This window comes from Paramormyrops kingsleyae, chromosome 19 (assembly GCF_048594095.1).
Source record: "Paramormyrops kingsleyae isolate MSU_618 chromosome 19, PKINGS_0.4, whole genome shotgun sequence".
Classification (NCBI taxonomy): Eukaryota; Metazoa; Chordata; class Actinopteri; order Osteoglossiformes; family Mormyridae; genus Paramormyrops; species Paramormyrops kingsleyae.
The window spans coordinates 2,472,813-2,495,565 of NC_132815.1; the positions used below are offsets into that span (position 1 = coordinate 2,472,813).

At 45.7% G+C, this 22,753-nt stretch overlaps 1 protein-coding gene across 8 annotated transcripts in view; it reads left to right on the top strand.

Annotated features, from left to right (window-relative positions):
- The first annotated feature begins 2,879 nt into the window (after positions 1 to 2,879).
- The window catches only part of myo6a (myosin VIa), a 66,653-nt gene continuing 46,779 nt past the window's right edge, over positions 2,880 to 22,753 (top strand). For 6 of the 8 annotated variants that reach the window (XM_072703221.1, XM_072703224.1, XM_072703225.1 and 3 more), the window contains exons 1-4: positions 2,881 to 3,022; positions 17,973 to 18,115; positions 21,356 to 21,425; positions 21,707 to 21,780. In XM_072703221.1, coding sequence (XP_072559322.1) covers positions 17,999 to 18,115; positions 21,356 to 21,425; positions 21,707 to 21,780 — 261 coding nt within the window. In that variant the 5' untranslated portion in view covers positions 2,881 to 3,022; positions 17,973 to 17,998. Of the gene's footprint in view, positions 3,032 to 17,972; positions 18,116 to 21,355; positions 21,426 to 21,706; positions 21,781 to 22,753 lie in introns of all 8 variants that reach the window. The other 2 variants (XR_011984298.1, XM_072703223.1) reach the window with 2 other exon arrangements.

The following is a 22,753-nucleotide window of genomic DNA, read 5'->3' on the forward strand; positions in this document are numbered from 1 at the left end:
GCCACCGCCTTCGACGCTGTGTCTTAAGGAGACTAGGAACATCACAGTGCAGCAGACCGTGGACCAATCATCAAACTGTCAATAAATGGCAGAACTAACTGATGGAAGCATCCTGAAGCTCTGTTAACTGTCAGACACCCGTTCACCGCATAATAATGGCATCCCTCGGTCAAGACAAGCATAATGGAACGCCTGCTAACTGTCACTGCTGCAGGAGGCCATGCAAGGCCATGGGCTGCTGTGTCTTCAGATTTTATTGCATTTATAACTTGTCTTGCGACTCAGAACCTTTAATGTGAAGTGCCACTAATTTGGCCTTCATTTAAAAAAAAAAAAAAAAACATGTCTACATGTATTTATGTAAACATACATACAGTATGTAGTTAATGGTGTCCTTGTGTAGAATTTTCATAAATCTACCTTGTAAGAATTTTATTTTATTTTTTTACGTTTATTGGTACCGTGTCTCAGATGTGCCTGTGCCGTGATTTCTGCTCGCATTTGGGAATGCTGCTTCCCTATTTCCCATGATGCACCCTGCGGCGGCAAACATTGTCAACTGTAGCACTTTGTGAAATTGTGCCTGGTATTTTCCTACAAACCTCTGCAAAAAACTGCTGACGTGGCATGATGATGTTTCCCCTCACGAGCTGTTCCCTCTGACCAGAAGATGTGATTGTATCTGGTTCTCGTAGCCTCTGGCTCTTTCCCTCAGCACTGGCTGTCGTGTGGTAACTCTGATCACAAATGTGCCACAGCATAATGCGCACATCTTTTGTTAATGTCAATGTTTTCTGCGTCTATTGACTTGGATTTAGTCTATAGATTCATGGAAAATCTCTTCTGCAAGCACAGGTCTTTCGATGTTTTATATTTGACTAAAGTATGAATATGTGTCTGCAGTCTAGTTTTCTCACTGCTGTTTATTTTCCCCCATTCTTCTTCATCTTTAGAAAATATATTTTTCTACCACGAAGAACAACATAATCAGTGGTTTGCTTTAACCATGTGGATGTGAAGGTGTCGTCATGTTGACATTAATAAAGAGGGTATTTGGCTCTCCAAGTGAGCAGATGATAAGGGCTGGGTCCTGTTCAGCATGAAGTGATAAATTTAGGCATAGATGGAAAAAGCATTTAAAAGTAAGAGTATTCTCTGTGCTGTGTGCACTGCTCTTGTTCCTTCCCAGACCATTCACTTCACTTGTTGAGCTTGTGTATTAGTACGTGAGTGGGCAGTGGTGGCTTGATGTGGGCAGTGGTGGCTTGATGGTTAGGGTAGCGCACTTGTAATTGAAAGATTGCAGGTTCGAATCCCCCACCAGCAAGTCACCACTGAGGTACCCTGAGCAAGGTACCGTCCCCAAGCACTGCTCCCCGGGCGCTGAATTAGCTGCCCCCTGCTATGTCACGAAAGTCACATATGGGTCAAATGCAGAGGTCACATTTCATTGTTGCGCACTGTGTGCTGTGGTGTGTTGACAATGACCACTGATCACTAAATTAAATTAATTAATTAAATTAGTAATGTGTTGAGGACCTGCATGTACAATGGAACGTTTCTCTTAAGTTACTATATGGCAGTGGGACAAGCTCAAGATATCAGACGAGAGCCATATTGCTTAAGGCCATGCAACTTTAAAGGACAAGTCCTGTTTTTCTACTTTGGGGATGAATTGCTCAGTTCTGCATTTGATGCTCGATTGCAGCTGTGAAAATATCCTGCTCTATGAATGGATTAGTCACCCTGAATGATATGTGACAGCGGGGGAAAAAAAACATGCTAAATAGGTAAATCCTTAAAATGCCAATCACATGCTGACTGGTTAGATAACAAAATTATTTAATACTGACGACAGACATGAATAGACAAAGATGGAGTCACTAGCCTGTTTAGTTTAAGATAAAATCATATGTACACGTTTGAAGAAACGTATTTGTTCATTAGGTAACATGATGCAGTTCTGAGTGCATCAGATGACCCTCTCATTAGAGGCCCTTACGCTATATTAGCTTTCAGTCTCGGATAGAATGTCAACTATTAAAAAATACGTCGAATGTGTTAGGTTACTGGACTTAAAAAATTAATGAGCACCTAGACTGACACGACGTAGTCTTGGGGGTAATCATCAGGGTTCGAGTTGGCAGGGGATGCACATGACATGGCTGCCACCGCCCTCTGGGAAAAAAAGTGATGGGGACCATCTTCCTAAATGGTCAGTTGTAGAGGTAAAGCAACCCAGCTTATTAGCAAAACAGTCCGCACTGTGATTGTCCGTCCAACCCCCTTCCTGCTGTGGGCAACCCACCACCCCCTTTGAAATATTTTTATTTTTATTATTTTATCTTTATATTAATACAATATAAATTTCATATTAAATTATATTTCGTATTATTTTGTAAGGGGGCCCAGCAGCGTGGCTAATGGAACTCTATTGTTTTTGTTTGAAATATTTTCGACCACTGGTAATCATAGGGACTTAAGGGTTATCTTTAGTAATCGGAGTTTTATGGTGATTTTTTTTCTGGTTTCAGTTTAAAAGTCTGAACGGAGAATGGCATTAGGTGGAACACCTGCTCTTTTTTGTCTTTAAAACGGAACACAATGTCATGGAGGAATTTGAGCTGACGTGCATTTGATTTAATACTGGGTGATTGTTATCAGAGTTCCTGTCTGCTATTTTCATGGTATATATATATATATATATATATATATATATATATATATATATATATACACATTATATTATATATACGCTGTGTAAATTCAATTATAGGTGTTCGAACGCAGTGAAACTTGGATCTGTATGCATTGAATGTGTGGAGCAGCGCCCCCATCGGCTAACTAATGTAAGTGCTTATTTGGGGCGTGACGTCATGCCGTGTCTCTCCTCCGCTCCTGGCTCGGCGCTTAGTGGCAGAGGAGAGCTCGGCTGCTGCCGCCGACCGAGGACGCCGACCGGGGATCTCTCGGGGGGAAAACTTTTTTTTTCCACGACAGTGCCGGTTAAGCAGAACACAAAGTAAGTACGGTAAGAAGTGATGCCCTCCTATTTGTAATGGCGGTAGGTGTTACGGGGGTGGTCCGCCGCTAGCCGGCTGGTCGCGAGCCGTGAGCGGCTCGCCGGTGATGTCGCTGCTAATGGAGGCTGTCAAAACACGGCAGCCCCGCTTGTTACAGTCCACAGATTTTAAAGTGGTCTGTACGGCTGAGTGATAACATTGCCTACACCTGTCCCGCACGGTCTTGGCATGTAGTTGGGGATTTACAGCCGGCTTTTTATTCGCGCAGGTGAATTTGATAAGCAAAAGTGATGCTACGGGACGGCCGGTGGGAAAGCTCACAGCCGCCAGGTTCATGTCCCGCCGCTTGTCAGGAGCTTTTTTCTCCTCGGACGGTGTGTCGCGGCGCCTTCCTGCGTGCTGTCACTGTGTAAATGTTAAATGCGAACGTAAGCGTTCGTAAGGTGCATAGGATGCATTGACGCCTGCGTTTGCCGTCACTTTTGTTAAAACTAAAACCTGGCTTGTTAACTTCAGCCCGGTATCGGGGGGAACACCTTGCGCTGGCGTCAGCTAATACGGGCGTTATTTCGTGCTTAGAAATGCGGAGCCTGCAAAAGAGGGAGCCGGAGGGTAGGCCCTCCGAGTGTCGCCGCGGGTTCAAAGGTTGCTCGTTAACTCGAGACGCCTTCGGTGCTTCGTGCCAGCAGCTTGCGGAATTGTTCGGAACGGGACGCCGCCTCATTGACATGCAGCGCCCGAACCGGACTACAGCCATTTACTCACTGCTGTCCGTTGCCTTTCTGTTACATTCAGTTGCAGAAGCCATCTTTTTGTTATTTAGTTGTTTCCAAGTACATTTATTTGAATAAGTTAATGTGCCATAAAGTTTTTGCACCTTTATTTGAGTGTTTTATGAAGGGCCACAGGGACTTGAATATGAAGCCTTTTGGTCACAAATTCAGTTTCCCAGAATTCACCCCCGCAATGATCACATGATCAGCTGTAGTATGATTTGTATGTATTTATGTAAATATGTACTCTTCATCTCGGTCACATTGCCCTGGTGGGAGCTTTCTGCGTGGATATCAATCGCAGCGCCACAGTAAAGAGACTCAGCGTGAATGATGTCAGTCATTATTACTGCGCTGAGCAGATTATCTTTGAAAGTCCTGGTAACACGCTGATGGTTGGATATGTTATACTGATCCTTAATCATGGGTTTTTTTTTTTTGTAATGTGTAATGTTGGAAATCTGCAGCTCATAATTTCCCCTTGTCATTCATTTAGTCTCGCCTGCTTCATTGGGTTTATTAGTGCAGTTATGTCATGCTATTTGCATGCGGTTAAGGGAATTCTGAATAAACTCATTAAAAAAATAAAAATATGTGATGTTTCCCCTTCTGGGAATTATTAAAGCACTGAAATTAAAGTAAATGTGCTATAGCCTACTATATAATACTATACAAGCAAAATAATTTCATTCAATTTTCCATGGAACACTGACATATCTGAATTGTGAGACATTAGTTGTAACATAGATCGTTGTGGTTAAGTAAATACTTATATGCTAAGTGTCACTATGTGAATGGTTAGAGTAAAAGTGCCATTCAGTAACAAATCGGGAAGAATCCCGGACATCTGACCATCTGTGTTACTTGTCAAAATGTATCAGAGAAATACACAGTATTAAAGGTTCATTAGATAAGGTATTGTTTAGGCTTTAATTTTGAATGAATGTGGTTAAATTATAGGTCTTTGTGTCTGTTTTGTTTGCTAGTGCAGTATGTAAATTTTTTTGTCTGTCCTCCCATATCTGGGGCCAACGGCCACATTAAAGTGTTGATCTGAATTGTCAATTGGTTGAATTTGGATATTATTCATTACTTACTGCCTGTGTAGTATGTCTGTTAGTCCATCCATCCATCCATCCATCCAACTATAATTCTCTATATCAGGGTTGTAGGGGATGGCTGCCGGCTATCTCAGTCAGCACAGGCCACATGGTATGCATTAGTGTTTCAGTATATCATTAGCCTGGGGATACAACATGCCATGTAAACTGCCAGAGGTTTCTGCTTAGGATTACTGATCAGGATGTGAATCTTTACCCTGTTTCAGTGAGTTTTGACGGGACAGATTGGTGTCCTGCATATACCCTAATTTATACCATAGTCTTCCTGGATCATCAGCTTCTGCCCCCAGGCCACTTTTATATATTTTTATATAATTTTTTTAATACTTATATAGTTAACTTATTTTTTGTTATTTTGTTACTCTTCTAAGTTGTTTATTGCATGGAGTAGCGGGTTTCTCATTACACTGCTGGTGTACAACATACATGTGATACATAAATCTCTTAAACCTTGAATCTTAAGTCTTGGGATAGGCTCTGGAGCATCCGAGCTAAATAAACAAATGAATGACTGGATGGATGGATGGATCCACCTTTAACTAATGAAACATGAAAGGAGCTTAAAAAGGACAGGTCAGGTACCCATGTTATGGGATATCATTTGTTTTACTAATTGCCGTGTTGTGTAGTATTGTGAGAACCTTGGACATTTTTCAAAACACTTTCACAGTTTTTCATATATATTCTTATGATAACTCCGTATGCATTTAAAATCATCGCTGCAAGCTGTCAGATTCTCACCAGGGGTACCTGGGACAGGCCACACGGTGCGTGTGCTGATTTTCACTTAAGAAACATGCTTGTTTTTAATTGAGCTATTGGCTATTGAGTGTATATTGTGGTTTCTGTCATGTTGAAGGAGGATTTGAGAACTTATTGTAAGTTTTCAGTTCATTTTAATTTGAACTTGTTCATACAACAAAACTTTTATTTTTGTGAAACTTAAAACCACCAGTTAAATTTAAATTAGATCATTTATTTGCAGATAACTGCTCAAGGGCAATTAGTCATTCAAGAACATAACCAATCATTCCTATTCAAATATATTAAGCAAATGATTCATTTCAGTGACAGAAATTGTTGCGACATGTTTTTTCACTAATACAGGTTACACTTCATCCTAAATACATTTTCTTTAGCTTGGCTGAAAAAGCAGTTGACTGAAAGGTTAAATAAAGACTCGGTTGGACAGAAACAAGCAAGCAGTCTAGTGCATGGGAAAGAGCGCTGGGCATCCCTGCTTTATTTTTCCGGCTGATGCTACTGAGATGAATCCTAAGCGGTATAGATGCAGGGCTCTCAGTAGCGCCTCTGTGATGCACCATGTTTTCATAAGATGGATGTCCAGCATGCGTGCTGAGCCGCAGCTTCGCTTTGCTGCTCCAATGTGCACGTTGGGGTGTGGAGATGCAAGGGCGCAGGTGTAATCAGAGGAACATGAGATGATTTAGTCATGGCGCCAGGCGTGGCCCCTTCTGAGTTAGCCGTGCTGTCTTTATCACGTTACCTCTGCCGGTGCCCCATTTGCCCCGCCGCATGACGCGGCTATGTAGTGCGTGGCTGTGTAGTGCGCGGCTGTGTAGTGCGCGGCTGTGTAGTGCGCGGCTGTGTAGTGCGCGGCTGTGTAGTGCGCGGCTGTGTAGTACGTGGTGTTGTACGCTGGCACCTGCTGTCTGCACCTTAAGAGGAAACTATTGTCATTTTATATGGTTTTAATTAGGCATGACAGGTATTGAATATTTTGTGCCATCATATCGGCCAGACATACTGCCATATATATTGGTTTGATGCTATTTTCAATAGCAACACTATTTTGATGTTTTGAAATGATTTAATTTTATCGTTTGCCTGATTTTGTCGCTTATATTTCTGAATACCACAGTGTGCCATATTACCACAATACCATCCATGTCTGCTACTCTAAACTACTCTTCTGGATGGTCAAAAATTGCCAACTTTTTTTTTTTTGTCTTTTTACTTTTTTCCATACAATGTGTCGGCCCCTATCAGTCTCACTGCACCTTCTATGCTGCACTTTGCTATAAATGCAAGAAGAGTTTACAGTTTTAAAAGGTCCCCAGGATTTTAAAATGTAAATACAGCTCTGGAAAAAATTAAGAGACCACTCTGTTTTTTTTTCTTTCTTTTTAAATCAACATTTTTAAATCCTGGTTTAATCCTGGTTCTGCTGGCAGTAGGCAACACTACTAGGCAGGCTGCTTCCAAGCTCAAAGATTCTAAGACAGCAGTACACAAGAACAAGGTTTGACAATAACCAAACACCAGCCAGGCAGAGGGCAGAAGCAACTTTCTAATGCCGGAGATGACTGTCAAGTTATCTGGCAGTGCTTCGTAAATCAGAGGATGACCTCAAGTGACCTTCAAAAAGAATGGTAAACATCATGTGGTATGAAGTGCACTGCTAGGACAATCCATGACAGGCTCCTAGAAGCAGGACTGAAGACCCCTAAAGCAAGGAAGAAGCCCTTCATCAATGAGAAACAGGGAAGAGCCAGGCTGGAGTTTACAAAAAATGTGTATTTTACACAGGGTCATACCCAAAAATTAAGAAAGGAAAATTGTTTTTTTTCCCCAGAGTTGCATATGGGAATATCATACCAATAGAAGGTAATCGGGAATTCTTGCTCTACACCTTGCTAGTGAGAGAAGGAAAAATTGGCAGTTTGAGAAGCCCATAGATGTCATTTGGGAGCAATGTGATGCAGTAGTGTGGTGTGGATGAATCTGGAGAGTGGGGTAAATGGAAGTTACTATTCACTTTAACCAAAAATAGGTTCAGGTGGTTATGGTTCCAGTTTTAGTGTCAAGTGTGAATGTTAATTGCCATCTTGTCTAGTGTAAACCAGTCCAGTATGTGAAACTGAATGGAACATGTGATGGTCACTGGATGAAGCTTCAGCGTGTTTTATCTTCTCTCTCTAAAGAAACTTGACAAGAAGAAGTCAGGAATGTGAACTGCAATTTGTAATACAGCTAAGACCCCTTTAATTTAGAAGCCTTGTTTGCTGCTGAACCCAAAGTAAGAGTAAGGGGACTTTGTCCTCCTGTGGTGGTACTGTCACACAGCCAAACCAGGCACCGAGATCAGAACCCCTTAAGCTGTGAGTCCTGAGGCTGACTATCGGCAGTGTGTCAGTGGCTCTTGTCTGGGGCAGCGTGCTCCTTGGCTTCCTGATTTGTTGGGCGGTACACAGAGGATGGTCATCTACACGATGTGTAAAGCTCACCACAAGCCATTGTTCGGCAGAGATAATATCTGGCCCCAGGCAAATGCAAATGAGCCTAGTCTGGCTGCTGTCATGACCTTGTGTTTATGTACACTCTGTGTGTTATGGTCACTCAAGGCCTGACTTGGAAAGCGTTTATTGAAGGCTGGCCATCTCACAGTTGTCAGTGTCACACCTGGAGTTTCAGGGTCTAGCCCAAGTGTAGACTATACCAGTGTTTCCTAGTCCGGTTCTCTTGCTCCTTAGTAATAAGGCGGTAGGGAGCTGGGAGGGAGCAAAAATGTGAACTGTCTGTGGGTCCCCAAGGACTGGGTTGGCAAAACACTGCTCTATACAGCTGATAAGATCCACAAACGAGTAAGCAAGAGATTGAGTCTGGGAAGACTGCTGTGGATCAGTTGGCTAAATGCCAGCTTAAAGGTGGAGACTGGTCGACACAGAACCTCGAACAGTGTGTCCTAATTGATCTTGCTATTGTTGTGCAGCTTGACACCACATTTACCGTATTCCAAATGTCTGGGGATTTGATAATGATCAAACTTGTGTGTAAAGGCTACATTTTCAGATGTTACTTTCATATAATGCATGGGGATGTGGTTATCTACCTGAAATGTAAGCACTTTGTATGGTACAGTGCTTTAAAAATATTTAAAGTGTTCTAGATAATATGGAGATCTGTTCATTTTTCCTCTCCCTAAAGGAAGTGACAAGCACTCCATTGTTCCCAGTAAATCCTTCATAACCTTTGCCTATTCCCCGGAGCCCCAGTGAATCTTTCAGAACTGCTTCCCTATAGCTTGTCATGACTGCTGTCTGACAGCACAAGGGAAAGTATTGCTGCCGTGTTCTGTGTGACACTAGCCTCTCGTGAGAGTATTGCTGTTCCTGAGGGCTAACTGCTAGCATGACTTTGACTCAGATGTGTTCCTGAGGGCTAACTGCTAGCATGACTTTGACTGAGATGTGTTCCTGAGGGCTAACTGCTAGCATGACTTTGACTCAGATGTGTTCCTGAGGGCTAACTGCTAGCATGACTTTGACTGAGATGTGTTCCTGAGGGCTAACTGCTAGCATGACTTTGACTCAGATGTGTTCCTGAGGGCTAACTGCTAGCATGACTTTGACTGAGATGTGTTCCTGAGGGCTAACTGCTAGCATGACTTTGACTGAGATGTGTTCCTGAGGGCTAACTGCTAGCATGACTTTGACTCAGATGTGTTCCTGAGGGCTAACTGCTAGCATGACTTTGACTGAGATGTATTCCTGAGGGCTAACTGCTAGCATGATACTTTGACTGTGATGTTTTCCTGCAGGCTAACTGCTAGCATGATACTTTGACTGTAATGTTTTCCTGCAGGCTAACTGCTAGTATTGGCATGTCTGTGATGTCTTCCTGACATGTTTCCTGTAAACTTGTGTCTTAAAAATTAGATCCATTTTTAGACTACACTGTCATTTTAGGGACTGCTTAAGAGCATGGCCTTATTGCAACAATAACTCTATACCAGACTTTAAAGTTCCTATAATTCACATCATTTGGAAACGATAAACCATCCTATGTTTATTGAATTCCTGGATTCTTGAAAAGACCTATAAAACTGAATAAAACTAGCATGACCTTTAGCACTCTTGTTACTGCAGCATGCATGAGATTTCATCAGTGTAGGTCATCAGTTCCCGCAAGTTATTCCCCCAAGCTTGACAATTCAGCTGCAAATCGTTCCGTGGCAACACTGTAAAGTTATACGTAATTAGAGAGAAGCTTTATTGCCACCAATTGTAAAAGGTAATTAATTGTGTTAGGTGTCATTTGGAATCCAAATTCTTTATAGTTTTAAATCATGACTCTCATCAGTTTTCCAGTTTGCTTTTTAACTTTCTGCTTATCTGACTGACCTTCGCCCACTGCAAAAAATGTGACTGCCTTGAATTCATTTTTATTTATATTTTAAACATAGTTATCGGTACAGAATCTGCAGTGAAGGTCAGCTGCGGGCTATTCTTTGTTGAATTTTTGGTATTAGGCTTTTGTGAGGAAGTGTAGTGTATCTACAGAGCCACAGCAAGACCGTAAAGCTCTACAGCCACAGGAATCTACCAGTGTAACCATGGCACACTGTACCAGTTGGACAGAGTATTTTCAGTTCCATTTAGCTGCTTTCTCACCTACTCACTGACTCATTTTACTGCACTGTTATGGCACTAAGCTGTCGTGGGCTGGGATTTCTCCAATGTTTAACTTCTTCAGCAGTTAAGGTTGGTGTGATCCATTTATGGGTGCTACAGTTTGACTCACGGAGGGTAAGTTTGGTCAATCTTTAAGCTGGCTAAGAAGTGCAGCAGCCTCCTGTTAGAGATTGTGCCCAGTTTGTTGCTGAGGTCATCAGAAATAAGATCAGTGAACTGTTGGAGGGAAGAGTGGCTCAGATTCCCTAGACCGGTGTTTCCCAATGTGGTCCGCAGAGACCCACAGACAGTCTATGTTTTTGGTCCCTCTCAGCTCCTGGGAGGGAGCGAAAATGTGAACTGTCTGGCAGAGAGCTCAGAGGAAGCAAAAACATGGACCAACTGTGGATCCCCGATGACCCGATTGGGAAACCCTGCCCTAGACTTCATCTTCCCATCTCTGTGCTTTTCTTGTATGAATGAATGCATTGAATCTTCCTTAAGCAACATTTATCGAGGTATCAGTCCTGTTCAGCTTGTTTTTAAGTTGAATTCTGAGCCAGTAAACCATCTTTGGTCTGCCAACCCTGACCTTTGACTGCTTTGATTGACATCTGCTTCATGTTTAGCTTCTCATGGATTTCTAGATCTGAAATTTTGAATATATGTGGTCATCTTTCGCCAGTGTAGAAGAAAAGCTAAATGGCGTTAGTTTTTCCGTTAGAGTTTTCCCATTACAGCTTTCCATTGATCCAGAACAGATGAATGTGATGGGTGGAATGGTAGCATGTGGAGGTACTCATGCTGTGGCCCTTTCATCCAGAATTCAGAACATTAATGGGTCTGCTGACCTTGCTAATGCCTTGGAAGACATACCTATGAGAGGAACTTGTATCCTCCAGGAATCAGTTCTGCGGCATCCGGCCTGACAAATGGCACAGTTTTTGTGATCGGCGTCGCTAAGTAATGGGCATTGCTGACATGCCCGTCTGCTTTTGTCTGTGCTGCCCGCACAATAAAAGGAATCTTTTCACTGTAAGGCAGCTTCAGCTTACAGAGTCTGGTATAAATATCCCATTATGGTTTGGCGTGGCAGCCGGCCGTTGACGGCAGACGGGTCTCTGCAGGATTGTGCTTCTCCCGGGTTGTACCGATGGTGAATCTATGCTATGCAGAATCAGTTCAGCCTTAACTGACACACCCGCCGCCGGGAATTCAGGGGACCACAGCCCCTGCGAGGCATGCGGTGTGTGACATTTCCCCGCCGGCGAGTCACTCTGCTGCTGGCCTTGTTCCAGGGAGGCGGGGCTTGCCATCACGTAGAAATGACGCATATGAATTTGCATATCAATCCAGATGTGATGACACTTTGGACAGCAGAGCAGGGTTTGCTTAATGATGCCATGTCACACTCTAATGAAGCTGCCCCAGATCTTCTTTACAGCTGGAGGGAGTGTGACAGATGAAGAATTAAAGATTGTAGAACTTTCAACTGTGAAGACTTTGATGATGTAGTGTTTTCTGATTCATCATTTATACCATGGCATTGCCCACGTGATATCAGTTTTCATTTGATTGCTTTTGATTCCCCCTGGACAATTTAGAAAATGTATTGTAAAGTGTTTTGCCCCAACTTTCTCATGAGTGAGCTACTTGAGTAAAAATTTGGCTGATTAAAAAAGAGATGTTATGAGCATGTTGTGATATTTATTAATGCTGATGAGCTGGTTTTGATTTCGGTCATGGAAAGGACCTGGGAGCCCTTGTCAGGTCCCAGCAGGTGTCCCCATCCTGGATGGTGGCCAGGGGCACGCAGGGCCGTCTCTGCTCTCACTGGTGCTCCATGTATCTCTGGTGTTTTGTGCTTCACGGCCTCCGCCTCGCATGACGCCTCCTTACTACAACAGTGAACCCTCAGTCTCGCGCTTGTGAACAATCCCCGCTTGTGCTCCCTCAGTGTGGGCTTCACATGCATAAATCGGCCAGGTCGCACATTGTAGTCAAGTCTGCTTCATGGAATGGAACTATTTCAGTTATTTGGGTACATTGCCCCCCCCCCCCTAAAAAAAAATTCTGCTGCTTCATTGTAGTAGTTGAGAGCTATTGAGCACGTTTCTGGGTGTTCAGTAGTCCAGCAGTTATTTGGCATTGGCTGTTGGTCCACTTCAGCCGTTGCACCGCTGGAGGCAAAAGCAGCAGGTCTGTCTGCTACCCTGCGATGCCGCTCTTGGGGGCGGAACAGCCGTCCCCCACCGCCTCACGGAGCCCTGTGTCTAGCGACATGGCGGCTTGCTTTCCCAGAGTGAGGCTGCTCTGGTCATTTGGTGGATGATGATGGAATGAACCTCTGAACCATGTCAGCAGACCTCTCCATGCCTCAAGACCTGTGCTAGTCCGATGCATCTTTATGTTCCCTGAATGGTTTTAGTGTTGCATTTCTGGTCCTTGAACAGTCTTATTAGTTTCTTGCTTTGTTTGGAAGATATTGTGTAGGTCCTGCACTAGTGCTGCTTATACTCATTCCTGGGCCTTCTTTGGAAGCTCAGCCTAGCTGCACAGTCAGCTCCTCGACAGCCATTTGTTGGGTTGTTGGCCTAACTTGTATGTTGCTGTAAAATGTAAATGTGATGCTGTCATTGTATTGCCCTCCAGTGATTTGGTGTGTGTGTGTTGGGGGGTGAGGGAGCGAGCAGGGAGCCCGTCTCATTGCTGCGTGAGCTTCCTCTTCTTCCCCCTCCATGCTCTGCTGTGCTCTGGCCGTTTCAGGGGGTGCTTATAAGAAAAAATAGCGGAATGGCCTGTGGGGAACCTCTTTGTTAGGGGGAGGAGGAGGGACCCACGATGAAGTTTGAATAGTGGCCAAAGGACTAGACCTGAGGGAAAAGGTATCATTATACCTTTAACACGATACTTAACTTCAGCCACCTCTGCACAAATGGGCGTGTACCCGTAACTGTGTGCGACGCTTTATAAAAGATCATTTGTCTAAATAGCGCAATGTGTGAGAAGTGCTAATGTATGACTTGTATCGTGGCAAGCAGTCGGTGTTGTGTGAGCCAGACAGCCGTGCTTCCTGGCCTGTAGACACGAGCTGAAGTGCCATGCACCCTAACCATGTGACGTGTGGGCGGAGCCTCGCACTGAGCCTCAGACTGCAGCCAGCTGGGTCTGCCCGCTGTGCTGCCTGTGTGGAGCTTGGCACCTGAAGGCTCTTCTTTTGCATCCTGACTGGCTGACATGCCCCCCCACCCGCCGCCAGTCTCGGGTTACACGCGATTCCAGTTTGGCAGGCTGGTGATCGTTGCCTTTTGAAAGGGCGATGGCCCTTGTTTTCTCAGAATGGCTCCGGTCCTTTATGAATTGCCCTGCCTTGGCCTTTTTTTATACACTACACAAAACAATGCGACTCGTGGAGAGACAAAACAAACAAACGGAAGTGGAGAACTCGGTGCGCGGCCTTTGGAAGATTCCGCCGCAGCTCATGAAGCTGGCAGTGCCTTCCAGCCATAGGTGATGTTAAAAATCACCCCTCCGTGGCTCTCCAGCTCGAGTGAGTGTCCCGGCTGGACACGGGAGCAGAAGAGTGCGCTGTTCGAATGGGAAAATAGGGCCTTCAGAGTGGATTTTGCACAGTGACTCATTCAGATGCGCCCACACACACGCACACATCCACGCCCTTTCTGCTTCTTTATTTAGACACAAACCTGGCTGTCCCTCACCTTCTGTTTGCTGGGAACCCGTGTGTCTACTTTGGCTGTTCTTTTCTTTCCCTGCTTCTCTCTTTTATTCACAAACATGCCGCTGTAACCAAGTGAAGTAGATATTTCCACCATGTTTCACTGTGACGAAATAACACCATCTATAGTTAGAGCACTTGGAGTAACTTTTAATTCTGTTTTTAAATGCATATTTTCTGCTGCATAGTGGCTACGATGTTTGAGTCTGGACCTGTGAGCCTGTGGTTTAGACACTCAAAATGATTAATTACTCTCAAGATGTTACACCTGTCCATTGGTGGACTGTTGAATCTTGATCTTTGTCACTGTTCAAACCTGAATATGGGGTTTTTGCTAAGTGAAACTAATGAAATTCTTGTTGTGGTATTAGTAAGTTTAATGTTTGTGTGTATCACAATTGTGTGATACCTATGATTTTCACTGTAAACACAAATGCAAATGTCACTCTCAATCAAAAATCTGACTGCTAATTAGGCCTTATGGGTGTTTATACAGAACAAAGCAAATCCTGTGCATTTTTTTATTTTTGGAAACCTGTGTGTGTTTTCGGAGATGCAGGGGACACACTGTAACAGTCTGTTGGGACATTCACACACGGGTCAGTTCTCATCCCACCAGGTTTGTGCCAATGGCTTCACCCTGTTTCCCAGACAGTCCAGTAGTTTTGTAATTGTGGGAGATTTATTAATCCCAGAGAGAACGTGCGCATTGCCTGGGGATTGAACCCAGGCTCCTGTCTGGCAGGTGAGAAATGCCACCACTGAACTACCAATGTCTCCATTGTGCTAAATGTATCCATTGCAGGTAAAGTATGCCTCTCAAAATTGATTTGATTGTATGTGCTTTTAAATGATATAAATGGGCAGATGTCAGAGAAATCTTTAGAGTTCTGGGAATTTATGTCTGATTTTGTTGTGTGGCACAGTTAGGATTATGTGACCGGGAAAATTCTGGATTTGCATGTTTGCATATTCTACATTTGTTAACAGATTGAAGTTGGTAAGTTAAACGGGGTACATTTGTCTGGGGGTGTTTTTTCCTCAGCATTTATTTCATGTACCCCAGAACAAGTCAGCAATTGTCCAGAAACAGGAGGAAATTTAGGATTAAAACTTCATTACTTCATTTAGGATTAAAACTTCATTACTTCATTTAGGATTAAAACTTCATTTTGCACCGTAATTCTGGCGCTGAATTCTCGACAAGTCACCTTACTGCAGACTGACTGCGGCACATTTTCTTGGGGTGAAAGCCTTACAGCAATGTCATTAGCCAGTTAATCACTCGATGATGCAGCTTGTTCTTCCTGCTGCTCCACTTCTGGTCCAGTAGGTTGTAGCAGTCTTAGAATCCAGGCCACCCCATCCAAGGTCATCACATAGCAGTGCCCAGAAACATAAGGAAGTGAACTTTGTTTTAGAGAGTGAAATAGGTCAGGTGAGCCTCCTGGCCTAATCTGTCACATTAGTCACCACTAAGCCAAACCTTTGGACGTCGTTATTTCACCAGTTTATTGCAGGGTAGGCTATCTCTGACGATTAAGTGTAAAAAGCTTCCTGTCTCTTCCTCAGGATTAAATTTAGTCTCACAGCATTTAAATAGAAGTGAAGAACAAGGTTTTTCTTCATCACTTAGCTTGGGGTTATGCCAACTATCTGCATGTATTCACGGCCATTGTGGAGAATGACAGATTTGATGGTTTTCTTTTTTTAAGTTCCTTATGAATGAACAGAGTTTGAATGTAATTAGTACAACAGAGATGGAGTGTAACTATTTCCTGGTGTTCAGTCTGTTGGACTTTGTAATGTCTGTGGAGTTTTATATGTTTTTTGAGCCAGTAGCTAAGGAGAGCAGCCAATTTCAGACACATCCTGCCACCAGGACCCATTATGGGTTTGCTGGTAATCCATTCGAGGGTTTCATGTACTGCTTATCCTGCTTTACTGGTTAGTTCCTTCTCTAATTTTAGTTTAGCATGAGAAGCAGACAGGAGGAGTTCATATGGTGCTTAATTGTAAAAGATATTTTGAATCGCAGATCAAACTGTCAAACTCCTTCGCTGTTCTGACCCAATCATCATACTGGATTTTAGATGCAAGCCGTTTACTCTGCAGCTCATCTCTATGGTTCTATTACAACAGGCTGTTAAGTACAATGATACCATTTGGTTGTACTGAATGTCCACCCATACACCCACCCACCCATCCATCCTTTTTCCATGACCTCACATCCGGAAAGAACCACTGTGCTCCTGCAGCATTTCTCCCATGTGCCCGGAATGAGGCAGCACACACCCTAAAGGTGAAGGCAGTCCTTGGCTGCTCAGACGCTCATGCACATAATCAGCCAGCGATTCAGCAACCCGGAGCACCTGGAGGAAAGCCACAGAGAACACAGAGAACACGCAAATTCCACACGCACGGCTGACACGGCCTGTGGAACTGAACATGCCATCTGCTTTGTAGTTTCATGACTGAGGTATAAGCTAGTCTGTGAGAGACGATTTTTGTATGTCATTTACATGATGCACGTTTCCTGGGGGTTTTGTCTAAGAGGGTCGTCCTGTGATCATTGCCATTCATGTTTTCTCTGGCCTTTGACAATTTTTATTTCCTCTTGTACTTTTTGGTTACATTTTACATGGAATTGACCAACAATATTTGAATTATTTGCCACTGGTGCTAAAAGGGTGATTGTTAGGCTCTGTGATTCACAAAACATGACTGGAATGATTAATAATTGGGCATTTTGGGCTCGGACTGTGACCTGGGGCCCGGCCAGACGAGGGGGCCTTTGTCCAGGGCAGTGGAGCCCAGCCCGGCTGCGTCTGAGCATGAGAAACTTCACTGGGGATTCTGGGTGCTGTGTTGCGTAAGCAGCCAGATCGTAGCCATCGTTTCCTGGTTACAGTACCACTTGGAGTCTGCTTGTGTGTTTCTGGTTGGTTCTCTGTATTTTAACATCAAACATCACAGTGAATGGCCAAGCAACTGGCACACAGTGATGTCCAGTATGGTCCTCTGTTTTGTTTTGTCGTTTTTTATTATTATAATTTTATTTCGGTTAGTCCTGCTCCCCCACCCCAGAGTAGCTAGGCTTCCTGACTGCAAGTGACATTTTGGTGCCTCTGGCTGTTTCCCTGCCGCCATTCGCCTGCCAGGGTCAGTGGCCTGTAAATCTCTCTTTATCCAGTTGCCCACAATTTGCCTGTGTGCTGTAGCTGCACAGAGCCATTTGCTCCATAGCAGGATAATCGGAAGCTAGGGAAAATGCAGTGCACGGAGAGAGAGAGATGCAGCAGTGAAGGAGCTTGGTGTACTGCCCAAACCACAACAACTAGTTATCTGAGGTGTGCATATCGTAACTGCTAACAAGCATGATCAAGGAATTTATACATGGAGGAAAAGGCCCCATCTGCAACCTGAGACCACTTTGGCATCCGCCTACTAATATAAACACTGTGTCCTCGCTTTCCCTGGTCTAGCCACAGTTGTGTGTAGAGCGCAGTGCCAGCAGGTGGAGCCTTATGCAGAGAGGAGCAGGAGGAGAACTGACCGACCTGACCTGGGGCACAAGCCCACATATGAGGAGGTTTCAGTTCCTGTGTCTTGAACCAAATGCACATGAAAGCAGATGCCTAGGAAGCAGGCCCTTTATAGCACAGTACTAACTGACAATACTCTCGTCAATAAACCTACTACCTCCGCAGTCCTGCAAAATCATTATTGTTTGGTGTCATCTAAGACTTTAGGGATGATCATATGTCAGCATGTGCAATTTCTGTCTTCATTCTTAGACAAAGGGAGCTTCCGCGCCGAGCCGCCTTCATGCACCCTGTCGCTTTGCAGTTTGGGCGTGTGTAACGGCCGGCTCGCTAACGCTGCCTCGCTGCTGTCTCCCTCAGGGCCTGCCGCAGAGCCGCGCTCAGCCATGGAGGACGGCAAGCCGGTGTGGGCGCCCCACCCAACGGAAGGATTTCAGCTGGGAGTCATCGTGGACATCGGCAGTGATAGCTTAACCATCGACCCGCTGAAGCAGAGGGGCAAGGTCCGTCCATGCGATAGACCCCCAGGGCCTCCTCATGCCTCCTCGCGCCTCCTCATGCCTCCTCGCGCCTCCTCATGCCTCCTCGCGCCTCCCTGCTCCCTGCTCTCCTAGTTGTGGCTGTGCAGACACACCAGGGCACTGGCACCACTGCAGCATGCATGTTCTGCGCTCGTGTCATTCCCGGGGTCCTTGCAGGACTCCATCCTTGCCAGTAGAGCGGCGCTCTTTGCATTACCTGGCCTTAGCTGACTGAGAGGAAGTCTTCGTCCCCGCGTTGACCTTCCCACCCAGGGCTGCCCGACAGCCAAACCAGCTTGTCTCAGATGTCCCGATTTAGATGGAGAATGCATTCTATTTCCGTCTCCCCAGGTCCCGTCTCGTTCGCCGTGCGGGAGGTGGGAAGATGGCATCCCGCTTTGTCCTCCGCCCCTCCGCCCCTCCGCCCATCCGCCCGAGGCGCATCAACGCCCTTTTCGTTAATTTTTTTTTAACTGACGGGGGAGTGAGGGACACAATGCACGTTGTGTTTGCACGATGTGTGCCAGGGTGTGTCGTGAGTGAATGAGGCCATGTCACTGTTCCAACAATGGCAGCTGTGTGCTTGGTATTAGCTAATGTGTCCCCTAGGCCAGCGCCGGGTCCCTTCGTGTTGGGGGTGACGGCAGCGGCCGAGCCCAAGGGTGAGCCCATCATGTGCTCCGCTTTAATGACGCCCCCATCGGTGGGTGATCCCTCTCCCCCTGGGAATCACACCTTCCCCTGCCGTCCGCCGTGCCATCTGCCCCCTTCAGTGTGCCTAATGCCAGGGGCAAACAATGGCATTTGTAGATCTGTAATCTATTGAATTTTAATGGCAGCCTTTAAATCCCTGTATCCTCTGCATACATCGGTGTTCCCACTCTTCATCCAGCTCCCGTCCCCGCCAGCAGGGGGCATCCAGGACAGCGTGCCAGTTTATCACACGGCACATGCATGTGCAGCTTTTCAGATGTCAGTTCCCCTTAGGTGTGACTGGAACCCTCAACCAGGACCAGCCCATCCACTAGGCGACATAGGCGGCCACCCAGGGTGGCAGCTTCTGAGGGGTGCCGACTGATGTAGGGCGCCCCTGGAAGTATTAGCGCCCTCTGCAGTACCGGCACAGAACAGCTGCGTGATGTAAGGCTCCTCTAGAAATACTAGCGCCCTCTGCAGTATCGGCATAGAACAGCTACGCGATGTGGGTGATATGGAAAGGTGTCAAAGATGCTGTTAGGTTAGCAAAGGGTGACCAAAAACAATATTGTTTACAGGCCAGGCAAACAATTTTTTAATTGCGATTAATTGCATATACAATCCTGTTGCAATGCCATAAAAAATATTTTATAGTCTGCATATTGAGCATAGATTAAATTCTGTGAAGTTTTCACTGATACTTTTCTCCCAGTGGAGATTCAAGGTTAATTAAAGAAAGTCACAGAAATAATAATGCATTATGACTTCTAAGTGCCTGTTATTTAAGACATATCACTGTTATTTGTAAGTACTTAAGTTTTCCTTATGTCATAATTTTACTTACTATATTATTTATTGCATTATAATATAATATTAAGCCTTATGCAATCTTCATCTGTATAACTCATCCTGGCACTGGCTGCAGCGGCCAGCGGGACTGTGGTGGAGCTCGCCGACGTCACCACGTGGGCGTCCACCAGCCGTGCCCTCAAACCGGGATGTGAGGCCGCGGCTCTGCCCACTGAGCCACCGTGGTGCTTCTGTAACCGTCAGAGAAAACAACGTCTAAATTTCAAAGCATTCAAAGTGCAGCATTTCCACCGTAACCCGCAGTGCTCCGCAGTGCCACGCAGTGCTCCGCAGTGCCACGCAGTGTTGTCTTGCCATAGGAGCCAGGATTCCCGAAGGCCGTAGCTGGTATTGGTGGAGGTGACTGTCTTTTATCACCACACTCGCGCTTAGATTTTAGAAGCCTTGTTCTCCCCCAGCAGATGCTGTAACAGCATTGGAGCTGCTCTGCGCATCCGAGGCAGACAGACTGACTTGTAGTGTCATGTGATGCAGTTTCAGGCCAATAATTCAAATATTTCCTACAGGATTTCTGCAAAGAATTCCTACTAGAGACAAGCCCTCTGTACTTTATTGCAGAAAACTTCAGAGGGTCCTAACTGGCTGTAACAGCAACCTCACGCTACACTAACCCTTTGCTGGTGTTGTTTCAGCTGAAGCCGTTTAGGTTAATTAGACAGCCTGGGGCATGAACTGTCAGTAGTGCTATCAGGTGTGATGCAAGATATTTTTAATGAAAACCTTTGTTTAGGATCTTTTATGAACTTCATCTATGGAATGGATTAGTAACTGTCTGTAAAACATTCTTTAAGTAGCCTGTGCTCTGGGGTTTATTCACCCCAAAGCACCCAGTGCTCTGGGGCAGTGTTTCCCAACCCAGTCCTTGGGGAACCCCGGACAGTCCACATTTTTGCTTCCTCCCAGCTCCCAGCCAATCGGGAACACCGAATACCTGGCACAGGCGTGCTGGGAGCTGAGAGGAAGCAAAAACATGGACTGTCCGGGGTTCCCCAAGGACTGGGTTGGGAAACACTTGTCTGAGGGACACACACAGGCTTGTTCTCCAGCGACTTTGCAAACCAGGAACAGGTGATGTTCTGTGTGAGGTCAGAGAGGGAGCCAAGGGGTGTGAGGACAAGCCTCCATAGCAGCTCTGCGAACTTATGCATCCTGATCAGCTTCCCAGCCGCGCTCGTACGTTTCTCCTAAATGCCTTCCTGCATTGCGAAGTGCTGGGTCCCCGGAAGGGAGACACATTTGCATGAGGTCCTCCCGCCTGCTGCAGCAAGCTGTAGCCATCTGCAGTGGCGTGAGGTTCTGACTGCGCGGTTGTCACCCTCCCCCACGATGCAAGCTTCACCCCAATGGGATGTTTTCCATATTGACCAGAACATTGTTTGGGATTCTTGAGTTTCACTTGATTCCCACAATGTGTCTCAAAGCTGCATGATCAACGTTGTATCTGTTATGTATCTGCTCTCCTGCAAGCTTCACATCTCTGACGGACAACCTCAGAGGAAGCAGGGCAACTGAGAGGAAGAGCTTCCTCTGAGGGCTTTGACAACTGAAGGAGACCCTGGCCTGTTCTCCTGGGATCTCGAGATAGCAAACTGCAAGGACGGGTCAGAAAGGACTGAAACAAACGCTGCCTCTCTAATGCCTTTCCTTATGTTGTAGACATTCTTGGCTCCAATCAACCAAGTATTTCCTGCAGAAGATGATGTCAACAAACAAGTAGAAGACAACTGTAAGGCAAAGCTTTGCTTTGTTTAATTGACTTTTGGGATTTTGGGAGTTGGCGTTCGATATTACTGACAAACATGCCTATGCCTGCACATTTGCACCAGTATATTGCCTTATAGAGCATATAAGTCAATGCACTAGTATAGTTTTAAATAACAATGAAAAAGACTATAAAAAGTTATACAAATGACATTTTGATGATATTTTGTTTGACCTGATGTTTTCCTTTGATAAGTTTGCCTGGTTGTTCTGGTACCCATTGTGCTCCTTGTTTGTCCGTCACAGGTTCCCTTATGTACCTGAATGAAGCGACTCTCCTCAACAACGTGAAAGTGCGATATAGTAAAGAGAAGATCTATGTAAGTCTGACCTTTTGCCATCATCCTCCTGTGGTTTTTGAAAGGAAGCCAGGTCTTTCAGCGCTGCATGGAGAGGAAAGCCAGTCTGAAATCTCATGTTTATCCACCTGGATGTTCAAAGCGCTTTTTATCCTGAGCCCATACAGCATGAAAGAGCTTTTCGAATCCTTACTTTCCGTAGCTTTACTTGCCTCATTGTATATGTCCGTGCCATGAAGCGTGAGACTCTCCCAGCAGAGCGTAGGGTCACCACCTTAGCTGGGCAGGTTGTGGAAGGGAAGGCCGAGTCTGCCATGCAAACCGGCCAGAGTACAGGCCTGCGTGTGTTATGGCAGGCCTGTTTGTCTGCGTGTAGCTGGGGCCGATTTACCCCTCTGTATGTAGCTTCCTGAGCCGGGCACACGGCCAGCCGGCCAGAGTACAGGCCTGCGTGTGTTATGGCAGGCCTGTTTGCCTGCATGTAGCTGGGGCCGATTTACCCCTCTGTATGTAGCTTCCTGAGCCGGGCACACGGCCAGCCGGCCAGAGTACAGGCCTGCATGTGTTATGGCAGGCCTGTTTGCCTGCATGTAGCTGGGGTCGATTTGCCCCTCTGTATGTAGCTTCCTGAGCCGGGCACACGGCCAGCCGGCCAGAGTACAGGCCTGCGTGTGTTATGGCAGGCCTGTTTGCCTGCGTGTAGCTGGGGCCGATTTACCCCTCTGTATGTAGCTTCCTGAGCCGGGCACACGGCCAGCCGGCCAGAGCACAGGCCTGCATGTGTTATGGCAGGCCTGTTTGCCTGCGTGTAGCTGGGGCCGATTTGCCCCTCTGTATGTAGCTTCCTGAGCCGGGCACACGGCCAGCCGGCCAGAGCACAGGCCTGGCGGCTCTCTGGCAAACAGCGTCCTGCACACACCTCTGCCTGCCCTTGTCACCCACACACGCCACTCGTGTCAATAGGGTCAGCAGTAGGTATGAATCCTCAGTAGAT